General features: G+C 44.1%; 1 protein-coding gene across 1 annotated transcript in view; it reads left to right on the top strand.

Annotated features, from left to right (window-relative positions):
• Window positions 1–11,596, top strand: part of ankrd13b (ankyrin repeat domain 13B) — a 36,368-nt gene extending 24,772 nt beyond the window's left edge. The window contains exons 9-15 of the mRNA XM_030337327.1: window positions 766–827; window positions 3,626–3,762; window positions 5,071–5,228; window positions 5,717–5,911; window positions 6,596–6,762; window positions 7,837–7,913; window positions 9,111–11,596. Of these exons, the coding sequence (XP_030193187.1) occupies window positions 766–827; window positions 3,626–3,762; window positions 5,071–5,228; window positions 5,717–5,911; window positions 6,596–6,762; window positions 7,837–7,913; window positions 9,111–9,312 (998 nt within the window). The 3' untranslated portion in view covers window positions 9,313–11,596. The remainder of the gene's footprint in view (window positions 1–765; window positions 828–3,625; window positions 3,763–5,070; window positions 5,229–5,716; window positions 5,912–6,595; window positions 6,763–7,836; window positions 7,914–9,110) is intronic.
• The last annotated feature ends 1,320 nt before the right edge of the window (window positions 11,597–12,916 follow it).

Here is a 12,916-nt window from a genome sequence, read left to right on the forward strand (position 1 = left end):
CACTCATCCAGTAGCGGTGGAGGAGGTGGCTCGTTCTCTGCTTCAGCCAGCATCAGGGGGGGGGGGGGGGGGGTCGCGGTGATCTGGGATCCAGCAGTCCGACTATGTTGTGGCAGGACTTCTGGTGGGATACGGCACGGAGCCTGGGCCAGAAACAAAAAACCAAAGCAGGCCTCCTTGTTCCCTGTTTCGTCACCGAGATACTTTACTGAAGAAAAACAATTTGCGCGAGGAAGGGGGGGAATAAAGCTTTCAGAAGGCGAGTGTTTTTCAACAGCGGCTGGATTGACACAGATTGATTTGGAACCTTCACAGACACTTTGCAGTTTACTGCTGCTGGTTGTGTTTGTGTCCACCATTACAGATCCCAGCCTCCAGAACATGATAGGTCCAAACAAATATGAGGGGAAAGAGAGTGAAACACCCCCTTCACCCAGATGAGAGCTCTTTAGATGAATATCTAACGTCTGACTGCAGACCAGCTCATATCTGGTAGTCTAGCGTCCTGAGGCCCCTCAGTCCTGTTCTGCTCTACAACTGCAACTGGGTTATCTTCAAAATAATAAAATTAATCTATTTGAAAGTTGCTTTAGTTGCAGTGAAACTCATGCTGTGGTTTTCAATATCTGATAAATGCCGTTAGCTTCATTACATACATTGGATAGTGAGATCCCTATGAAGCATGCATATATGAATGGATCATTTATAATGTAGTTCTCTCTAAACATCGTTGTGTGTGTGCATTTATGTGTTTCTTTTCCTCAGGGAAGACACCACTGCAGAACTTCTTAGGTATTGCTGAGCAACACGTTGGACCAAACAATGGGGTTAGTACACCATGCACGTTTTCAATGCAAACCTAACTTGATTCATTAAGAAACACCAAAAAAGAATGTGATCTAGTTGTTTGAGCTGTTGATGTTGCATTGTATCAATATCACAAGCATCGCATTACAGTGTAACCCTATTCATTGGATGAAATTACTTGATTATTATTAGGTTTAAGCACAAAAAATGCAAGGCCCCTAAGTTATTTTTCAGTTTCACCTATTGGCACCTTTTATATTGCGGATTTTGAGGCGTCAAGCACCGAAGGTGCACGCAACCTATTGTTATTGCTGATTTTTTTTTATTATGCTGCCAAATTCGCTTATTTGGCATGTTCCCCTGGCACACTTTTTCCAAATTGTCCAGATTTGCCGACAGCAGTCCCAAACAGCCCAATCTAAAAATAGGACTATTCTACTAATCTCTACCTAGGGCTAAAGTCCCAACCAATAGGTGATAGTTGCAACATATATATATATATATATATATATATATATATATATATATATATATATATATATATATATATAGGCTTTTATCGCGCGATTAACGCAATTCTTTTATCAAAAAAAAGATGCCAATGTTGTTATCAATAAAAAAACATTTGCACAAGGCAAGCCGATGCACTTCTCCATGTTGATAAGAGCATTCAAATGAGAACAATTAATGGGACAAAGAAATCAAGGGATATTTAGCATCGAAAAAACATTTGTGATTAATTGCGATTGCTCGTGATTAATTGTGAGTTAAATATGACATTAATGCGATAAATCGCGATTAATTCTAACCCTTTAATTGCTTGACAGCACTAATATATATATATATTATTATATATATATTCTTATTAGGGCCTAAGATATGCCAGGCTTTGCTCTAAGCATCAAGGTGCCTTTCCCATCTCCTCCCAAGCCAATTGCCCAATTCGCACCAATCCAACTCTAATTCAGTCCCGATCTCCCTCAGAATGAACAACATAAAAACTGTTCTGAAACCCTAAACGGTATGGCCTCCAGGGACTCAAATGTAATGTTCGCGAACGCCACTTTGACAGAAGCAGACTTACCACCTGAACATCCTATTCACACCACATTCAGGTACCATGTCTAAGCCTTCTCAAGAGGGGACAGGAGATGAGCCACAACGTCCCGCTGGGGCCACTATAATGCTCCTATTCACTAAAATGGCCACAGTTGCTAGCCCGAATCTTCAGTTTAAGCGGAACCTATTTTGGGACGGTTGAGGGGCAAGGATCTAATTGGTCACGTGAGAAGATGCCGCTTGCCCCAAAAAGACAGCCCTAAAATGTGTTCAATGAGCTTCGAGGAGCCAAAATTGTTGTTAGCTTTAGCCAGTCATCATCCAGATTAATCAGGATAATAATAATCGGGCCATAGGGGATGCTTCATTCATCTGACAAATAGTGTACCTTTAATGCAGCCATACCCTACAGACTATCATCTAAAGGCAAACATTTTATATCATACAGTATTGTAGGTCTCCTTTAGCCCAATATCCCACAGGCCAATTGTTTTTAATGTATTCCAATTACCGCAGCTTATTTTTGGCATTTGACAATTTTACATAAATCTAGCTTTGTTGGATAATCTGGAGCCTAATTAGTACAAGTTATCAAAAGATTTCTGAAATCTGCTGCTGCAGCCAAAAATGCTTTTCAGCACACGACTGCATTAAATGGAAATAGCCATAGCTCCCCAACGAAATCTGCAATGTTCAAATCGGCACCCCATTTTACGTTTCAAAAAAATAAATCATTTATTACATTTGATCCTACATGGACCCGATTTAATCCACTCAAACCAGACAGTGTGAGAGCCAGAGAAAATGAAAAGAAACGACTTAGTGTGGAGAAAACGCCAACTTCTCAAACATGGACTGATTTCCCCTAATCTTTCTCACCGCCCAATGGCTCATTAGTTCGAGCATATGGTGTCTATTCCAGAGGTTTATGGTTAAATTCCGCTCCGTACCTCACCCTACACCTGTCGATGTTATTATCTCCATGTTCCAAAAAAGGCATTGTCTGAAAAAAGGCTTACCTTAGAGTAAACGACAAAACAACTAAAACATGTAACGATGTCCGTCGCCAGCTCTGCGAGTAGAGAACAGGCCTGCCTGGCCAATGGTTTCGAATCCCATCCGGTACCCAATATGGTCTGAGGAAACAGCTTGTCAAAGGTCCACTACCAAGCAACGGTCTACTCCCTCCAGCAGTGGTGGCACTGACCTGAGCTCACTTTGGGGCAGTTAGCTAGGTTTATTACTTCCAGCAGTGGGCTCGCTTTGGCTTAATAGGGATTACTATCTCAAACTGTGAGGAAGTTGGCCTAGGTTTGAATACAGCTATATATATCTTTAAGGGACCTCCAGCAGTTCAAGACTGAACTGAATTCATTGGTTCCTTTATTTTCAGGCCGGATCGTTTCCAACTTCTCGCGCATATTGTATAATATTGATCGCTGTGTTCCAGACAAGACATTATAATCCTATAGGTGTGTGTGTATAAATGCACACATTACCTAGGTCTAAAGATCAACAAGTGCTAGCCGTTGAGTCGGCACGCTCTCAGAGGGCAGCATAGGTTACAGCAGCAGCCTGCCTGGGAGTTGACCTTTACATTTAATCACTCCCCGCTGTTTGATGTCCGCGGCTTGATGTTCACAGTATGATATTCACGCTTACGCTTCATTCGCACTCTCTGGCTTTCCTCCACCACCCAAGCCCCACGATTCACCCTTCCACCTACCCTTCACTATCCCCCCTCCCTTGGGTATTGCAGGCCCTGGTGACCCACATGTCGTGTCCGGCCGTAACCAACCCCGCGGCTCTGACGGCAGAGGAGTACTTCAACCCCAGCCTGTCACTGGAGCCCAGGGACATCGGCCACCCCTGCCAGCTCACCACCAAGACACAGAGGTGACCCCGTGTAAACAGCACGCACGTTATATTATACACTCACACACCCACTCACACTCACCCGAAAAAACACACACACACACACGCACAAACACACACACACACACACACACACACACACACACACACACACACACACACACACACAAATAGAAACAGACACACACACACTCCCAGAACACACACAAACACACAAACACGCTCTCTCTCACACACACACACACACACACACACACGCACACACGCACACACGTACGCACGCACGCACACACACACACACACACACACACACACACACACACACACACACACACACACACACACACACACACACACACACACACACACTCACTGTCAAGGGCAGGAGAATGCATAGCGGAAAAGAGAACGGTTCAGGGTGAAGAGAAGTGCGGCAGAAAGGTTGATGCAGAGATGCTTCGAAAACACAAATAAACAGAGAGGCATGAATGCAAGCACGCACCCACACACACGCACTCACACACACGCACTCACACACGCACCCACAGACACGCACTCAGAGCAGCTGCAGAGGAATCTGAAAGAGAAATCTCCAAATGAACTATCGCTCGATGACTCATACTTCTTGATAGCTCGATTCATGAATAAAAGGACACTAAAGCACCATGCGGAGGCGGTGATAAAAGAAAATGAGTCAGATTGAAGAGAAAACCCAGGAGTAATAATAATAATAATATCTGGCTTATTGGTTTCTTAAAATAGCAAGTTGAATATGTTCCCCTCCACGGGTCTGAGTATGGACTCTCATTCATGACAAGCACCAAGGGATCAATCCATAGAGGGTAAACAACACCAGCTCCTTGTTGGAGCGTCTACACATAGAAGAGTATTTGTTCTTGGAGCCAGCCCAGTTTAGATTTCGCACTGTTCTTAAACAGTGTATTCTGTACTTTTAAAAAGACTCGATAGACAACAGACTCCTGCGGTGCATGGTGGCAGGGCATTCTGGAGATAAAGTCTGCCATGAGGGGGTTTAACTACACCCAATCAAACGCCAGCACACTGGCATGGCTTAAACTAGACTCTGCAGCAGCTTGTGAACCTATTGTTAGCAGATGGACCCATCAGCCTTGAACCAATTCATTAATGTCTTTTGGCTGAAGAACAAATTAAATTAATTAAAGAGATAACCACAACAGCGAAAAACTATACTTTTAACGTCTCCTATCTCATTCATGTGTTAACGTTCTGCCGTTGTACTTTATGTACGTCAAATGCCTTATTATGTGTGTGTGTGTGTGTGTGTGTGTCGTGTCGGTGTCTCTGCAGGTTCAAAGCTAAGCTGTGGCTCTGCGAGTCCCATCCTCTGTCTCTGGCGGATCAGGTGGCGCCCATCATCGACCTCATGGCCATCTCCAACGCCCTGTTCGCCAAGCTGCGTGACTTCATCACCCTGCGCCTGCCTCCGGGCTTCCCCGTCAAGATAGGTGAGAGGTGAAGACCCCACGAGGATGTGTGACACCCTTTCTGCTGAAGGATGGATGAACCAAATATAGAGCAGCAGGTCGATTAGTGAAATCGTCTCTGGACGGCCGAAGTGAGGGATTGGGGGATCTGTGATAGAAACCGTGATGTTACACGACTAATCAGAAGGAAACTGGGTCAAGATGGGGAGAAGACTGAACGGGGAACCTTAGGGTTATGTGGACCTAAAATATGGATGAACTGCATTATTTGAATCCCATGCCGTTCTGCACACAAGCCTCACAAACCTTGTACCCACTGGAACAAATTATATAATTTATGTTTCATACCAGGCTCGTAGTTTGCAGCACGGGATGCAGGCTTCAACATTTGTGTGATTACAGTGACATGCATGAGAAAACAAGGAGAGTTGTTTGTGTGTTGTGTGTGTGGTGCATGGTCACGCTAGTGTAGTTTGAACAGTGCTTTGCATTCTCTGAACTCGCTACAGAGATCCCCATCTACCACATCCTGAACGCCAGGATCACCTTCAGCAACCTCAACGGCTGTGAGGAGGGGGGGCCGGGGGTCCACGGGGAGCCCGGGGGAGAGCCGGTGGAGGGGGACGGGCAGAGGGACCCCCCCAGCGTCGACACCCCGTCACCGGGCAGCGACTCCTCCAGCGTCTCCAGCTCGAGCTCCACCAGTGAGACTCACACAGCATTATATATCATATCATATTGTTACTCAAATGAAAATAAGGTTACTTCCTGGGACAACGCAGATCAAACTAAATGCAGCAAATGGGTTCTAAAACCTGGCGCACTCATCCGTCCGTGAGAGAGAAAGACTGAAATAGGAAAAAAAATTGAATATCCAAACCCTGAGAAGGGCTGCTCAGGTGTACCCGCGTCCCCTAACCAGGTGGTCGGCCAAACATAACTTAGGTTACTTTCCAGTATTCAACAAGGATATCAGATTTATCCTGAAACATATGTATAGTGCCTCTTTTCAGAGGAAACCTTTCTGGAAGTCCTGAATGGAATTTGGCATAATCTAGACTACAGTAGTACTCTAATGCATCAACTGCAGGTAAACATATGTCATTTGAGGGAATCACACTTTGAAGATTGATGATTAAGTATTTAATAAGTATCATTTATGTCTATTTAATCAATACTAAAAATACCTGCATCATCCCAGTTCGCCCCCATTCTAAAACTCTTCCACAACAGTGCTGCCGCATTTTACCACAAAACAAAAAAACATCCTCCCCGCCCTGGGACATCCATAACAACACTCCACACCCAATCACAGCTCCCTCTCTCTCTCTCTCTCTCTCTCTCTCTGCATATCTCCTGATGCCTGTGCGTGTTGTTTCCCTCCGCAGTGTCGTGCCGTGTCGGGGAGATCCCCCCGTGTGTGTTCGACCCCCCGGCTGGCTACAGCATGCTGGGGGGGAAGCAGAGAGACAGCATGCGAGAGGAGGAGGACGAGGACCTGCTGCAGTTCGCCATCCAGCAGAGCCTGCTGGAGGTGGGCACCGAGTACGACCAGGTAACGCACGCACGCACGCCCGCACGCACGCACGCCCACACGCGCACGCACACACACGCACGCGCATGCCCACACGCACGCACGCACGCGCATGCCCACACGCACGCACGCACGCGCACACACTCACGCCCACACGCACGCACGTGCACACACGCACGCACGCACGCACACAAACAAAGGTTGATGATAATGGAGGAAGAGTTACTGCAACACTGTACAATGAGGGGAAAAACGTCAAAGATGTATTAATGCGGTGATCAGCATTACCAACTTTTGATTACGTTGACTAATGCTCTAGTAATCTCTGATTTATTGGGTTTATGTTTATAAAGATGTTTATACCTTCTTACATTGTTCAACAGGGTTTGGGGTTAGGGTTAACCTTACCCCACTAGCCCTTACAACTATGCTAATGCTTTATAATAATGCTTATCACCAAATTAAGTAATGTTAATTCATGGTTTATTAATATACCACCAGACTTACTACTGTACTGCTGAGGGAAACACCCTTCACATAGGATTCTTTGAAGTTTTAAAGCATAAATAACCGCATACGGATATAATATGATATTTTACTTTCCTCAAAAAAGACTCAAAAAAGCACAAAACATACTGTCCAATGCAAAAACCTATATCAAAAAAGTGTTTTCTTCCGTAGAGAACATTGAAAAAACTGCTTACTGTTTTGCATGATGCAGTTATTATGCAGTTGTAGAACTGCGACAGTTGTAAAATGGTGCAATCTTATTTTGAAAAGAGAATGTAGCCAGAGAGTGTATTTATGTTGTTTTTATGCATTTTGTGCAGTTAGAGGATGTGGGCATTTTTATAGAGCAGAGACAGAGTGCACTTTGTTTGAGAAGGCCTAAACTCCCATTTTAATTGTGTCTCTGTGAATAATATGAAAGGGGTACTCTCTCGTCATACATAATTCATGACAGAATCACTTAGCCTACTCAGAACTCACAGTGTAAATTAAGACTTCACTCTGTCCCATGGACTGTACACACACACAGGATGTTCTTGTTTGAACAGCGCTCTATTTTTCTTTCTGCTTCCTGTTCCTGTGTAGGTGACCATCTGGGAAGCTCTGACCAATAGCAAGCCGGGAGCCCACCCCCTGTCCTGTGATCCCAGCCGTCTGGAGAGGTCAGCTAGTGAAGTTGTATCTACACTTTTTTTTTGTTTAGTTTAGACTGCTTAGATGATATTCATTATTTTTAATGTATACCTTTCCGATATTCTTACATTTTATATGGGCATCCTGTCCTCCCGATTCAAAATTCCTGCCATTTGAATTATACAGACACACACATCATTCCTGCCGAGCATCAGCACTTCTTTTGACCGCAGAACTAAAATTGGTTTCTTTAAAAGCAGCGGAATTATACCCAACATTTTCCAATGAATTATTGTGCCTCAACATAGAGCGCTATGCACAACAATAGCGTTCGAAAGAAGATAAAAGCAATCCCTGACTTTTGTGCACAAACTCACAAGCACACACACAGAGACTAGTAATTATGACTTTGCTGCTGGTCATCTGGTCCGGCTCTCCGTCATTGTTTTGGTTCTATCCTGTGATTCTTTTGTTCCATCGGTGACTCATATCCTCCTCTCCTTCTCTCTGCCCTCTTCTACCCATCCTGCCATTCTTTTCTATGTTTGTGTGTGTGTGTGTGTGTATGTGTGTGTGTGTGTGTGTGTGTGTGTGTGTGTGTGTGTGTGTGTGTGTGTGTGTGTGTGTGTGTTTGTGTTTGTGTGTCGGCTGGAGGACATGAGTGTCATGCTTCTCGTATAATACCACACTCCTGCGTTTTCTCGCTCTTCCGTCTGATTTCCCCCCCCACCTCTCTCTCCCCCTCTGTTCATCTTCTACGTCTTCTTCCGTTTAATCGTTGTGTGAAATGTCAAATTGAACTACTGCACCGACAGGTTTGCTCTCTTTGTGTATGCTGCGCTGACAATAGGGCTTGTGCATCAGAATGCATAGTGGGACATTTTTCTGAGTTTACAATACTCCATTTTGTGATGAGAGTTGTACTACTTTAAACTCCTAAATAATCATTATATACTATAACCTAGGTTTTGTCTCGCATGAGAAATATGGTGGCAGTTCAAACACCACGTCCTCCCATAATGACCAATAACTTCCTGATAAATAACTAAACAATGACCAAAACACCATTACTACCAATAATATTCCTATGCTCGTATACTTCCGAAATGGAGGCGGTCATTGCAATGTGACATGATGATTTACAAGCACTATAATACATTTAGTATAATATAGTATTCACGTCACACACCAGACCTCGCAACCAGCTTCTCCTCTCCCTCCAATAGGACCCCCCAGCACAAGCCCCGCCCACCGACCAGCCTTTGCTCCACCCCCACCAAGAAGCCGCCAAACAACTGCAGCTACAACGAGCAGCTGCGCATCGCCATGGAGATCTCGGCGAGGGAGCAGGACGCGGCGGAGCACCGCAGGCGGCAAGAGGAGGAGGAGCTTCAGAGGATAATTCAACTGTCGCTCATGGAGAAATGAGGGCTGATTGGCTGGTGGCAGCCTGAGTGGGAGGGGTATGGACAAAGGTTCTACGGAGACAGCAGGCGACGGAAGGCAAGGTTTGGGAGCAGCGGCTTGAATGACAGCTGATTATTTTCTTTTGGGTGTGGCGTTTGGTTATTATAATTGAGGTCAGGCATGGTGACGCATGCTGCAGGACCAGACAGTAGAGTTGGCGTTGGAAGGAAACAAAGTGTTGAGCAGTTGTTCCTTTAAGGAAAGCGCAATTCAACGAGTCTCGCTCGATTTTATTCCGTTGGGCTGCCAGCGGTTTCTGCTCTGGAGTCTCAGAATGACTTATGGCCTCAAGGCTGGCCTTTATGATTAAAGGCCTGCAGCAGCACGTGACTATGGTAATGTTTATCTTGGACTGGAGCGCTGCTGCGACTAAGAGAAATAATACAATATTGATTAGCCTCCAAACTATGATTTATGACTGAAACGCCTGTCTCAGTCACTGAGGTAATGGAAACCATGATGAATACATTCAAAAGTTACTTCTGCTGTAATGCTAGGAGAATATTGTCTTTGAAGGCACGGATGAAACAACAGGAATTTATATCAATAAGCCATCAACTTTTCGTTAATGTAAGCCCACAGCCTGAGGACATTTTAATTGAATGCTTCCAAAGTTTATCAAAATAAGAATTATGGTCTAAAAAGCTATTGTCCTCCGTCCTGATTACAGCAACACGCACAGTATATTAATGAATTATTTAATCCAGTTTTTGTATGGGTTATATTTGTAAGACTTCCCAGCGTTTCTCTTAAAATTAGGAAAGCTCCAACTACTTCAGTTCCAGGATTGATGCAGGTTTCTGCAGTGCACTGAATACGTTAGGATCACTGAGGACTTGGGAGCCCTTGGAACGGTTCAGTTATTTGAAGATAGACTTGAATTTAAACAGACACTAGCAGACAGACACTATCAAACACACAAGAGAACCAATGGCTTTAGGTGTTTAATCATAACAAGATGATGGATGATCTTCTGTATTTCACTTTTCAATACAAATATGGTGCTTCACGAAACAAACTAAACGGTGCAAAAACAAAGAATAAACACAGACACGAGTCATATAAAAAGGTAAAAAAGCCAATGTAGAATTAAATAAAGATAGAATGAAGTGAAAGGATAGCCTACGTGAATGAATACGGCCCGATCCCAATGTCCGGACTCACAGACTTTGTTGCGCGTGCTCGCGAAATGCAGACTTCACATAAGGGAATCACCCACAGTTCCCACAGAGACCATAGGGAAATCGGGTAATTAGGAAGGTAACTTTTTTTAGTGAGCCGGATCATTTGGATCAGCTCATCAACAAGAGCCGGCTCTCTTGGCTCCGAAACGGCTCTTCATATTACTAATTGTTCCTTTTATAATTCAGCCAAATGTAGTCAGTTCTGACTTATGATTAGTATGTGTAGGCCAATAAACACCTAATTCAATACATCCTTATACTGAAGTATTCAAAAGTAAAAATTATATTTTCTAATATCAGTAAATTGCTGCAGCCGATTGTTTTCATTGCATTTAAAAAAAAACTAAAAGTAAGAATTACCAAACCGGCAAGTGTCAGCAGCATCTTTGTCATTAAACATTGCCAAGGTAACATGTGCTCTCATGAAGTGCTGTCCCAATCCCATATATACCTGTCTGAGCCCATGTGGCCTCATGCACCCACTCACTTAGCACCTGAGATCAATTAAGTCTGTGAGTCCTTACTCCTTAGTGCTCACTTTGGGATTGGGCCGATCAATGTTTGCAGCAATGCCATCGCTGTCCCTAATAGTCCCAAGCCTGCTTCCCCATCCCTCAACTGCAGAATCAGACCCTTCCAATGGGGCCACAGGTTGAAAGTGGGCCTACATGGCCTGCTCTGTCTACACACACACAGTATCAGTTTACAACCACCCCCCACGATCCGGTAAAATCATGAATACCCACCGTCAGTGGGTGTATCCTGTGTGTGCGTGTGCGTGTGTGTGTGTGTGTGTGTGTCCATCCAAGAACCAGCTGTGCTTACACACTTACAGGGGGTCCACAGAGCCCTATCGAGTTTTGAGGCTTTCATGACGGTTTGTGTGCGTAACTCTGGTTAACAGTGACTGACACCTCTGTCATCCAGCGATGGCCATTCATGTCCACAGACCCCGTCGGCTTGTTTGCCGAGCGGCCAGGAACTGAGCTTCCGGACTCTGGTGGTTGAATGTCAACATTTGTTTCAGAAGAAAAAAAAAAAAATGGAGAGAATAAGGAGAAGAAAAAAAAAGATGATGTCGCCGTGTTTTTTCTTCTTTTGATTTGCATAAATAGAACACTTGTACTTAGACTGTAGGTTGGATCATATAAAGTTACCGTTATTAAAGTATGGGCAATGTAATAGATGGCTGGAGCACAATATATATTTAGGCTGTCTTCTAAAGAGCAATTTTACATGTGGAGCTTAGACATGGTGAGAATATTATTTTGGTGAAGAAGCAGTAGTACAACGCTTTGGATGAGCACTTAATAAAATATTGCACAATATGATTGTGAATGAGTTTGCCACTGGTCTGTGTGTAATTTAACCTAAGGACGTGTATAAAAGTATATTGGTACATGGTATAAAAACGTCGGCCAAAGACACAGATGTGCGTTTGTTTTCATCCGCACTCCTCATGCTCCACCAGTGGGGGGCGCAGTCTTTGTATTTTTGTGTAGTCAAGCTGTGTGTGTGTTCTGTTATTTACGCATGACCTGCACCTGTGTACAATTTTATTTTGTTCATGCTGGATTCTGTCCGGAGGCCAGCAGTGAGAGCAAGAATGACCAATCATCAAAAATGCCCCAAATTAAAAATGGTTGCAACGTGTGTGATGACACAATTGGCTCATTGTAGCCTACACCTCCTAGAATCTAGCCGCAAGGTCTTCATAGGCACCTTGCAAAGTTGTAATATTTATGCAACAGGGACTGTTTTTCTGATTGCTTTTGTGCGTGCGTGTGTTTCTTTTATGTAGGCTACCTTGAAGGAAAATGTCAAACAGTGAATCAGACCTTTACAATCCAGTGAAAATCAGCACAAAACAGGGGTAGCATTGCCACGCTGTCATCATTGTCAAGCTTGCCATTGTTAATATTAGCGAATGCTTTTTTTTTTACGTAAAAAGGTTATTGCTCCGATTTTGTGCAGAGGAGGTGAGCCATTTTTGTTGTGTTTGTTGGAAGGTGAATTCATATAATAAAATAACGCTTTTTAAACAGCAAACCCTTCTGTCTTTGGTGTTAACATGTCACTCATACAAGATACAATATTCATAATTAGACCAACATGCAACCCCCCCGCCCCAACCCCATTCCTTACCGATGGCACCCAGCAACACATGCAGATAACAGAACAAGAATATAGTTTTTCAGTGGAAGCAGAAACCGTCTGAGTTATTGATAGAGAGTATAGCGTTGTGGAGCTCATCTGTCATAGCAGCCTCAACCAGCACTTCTCTGCCTGTCGTTTTGGACCACCTGACACCTATTCCCAGTGTTGCTGCAGCTGTCAACTGCTCTCTGATTCCCAGTGGGCGTGTTTATAGGGCTTGAATG

This window comes from Gadus morhua, chromosome 16 (genome assembly GCF_902167405.1).
Source record: "Gadus morhua chromosome 16, gadMor3.0, whole genome shotgun sequence".
NCBI classification, from domain to species: Eukaryota; Metazoa; Chordata; class Actinopteri; order Gadiformes; family Gadidae; genus Gadus; species Gadus morhua.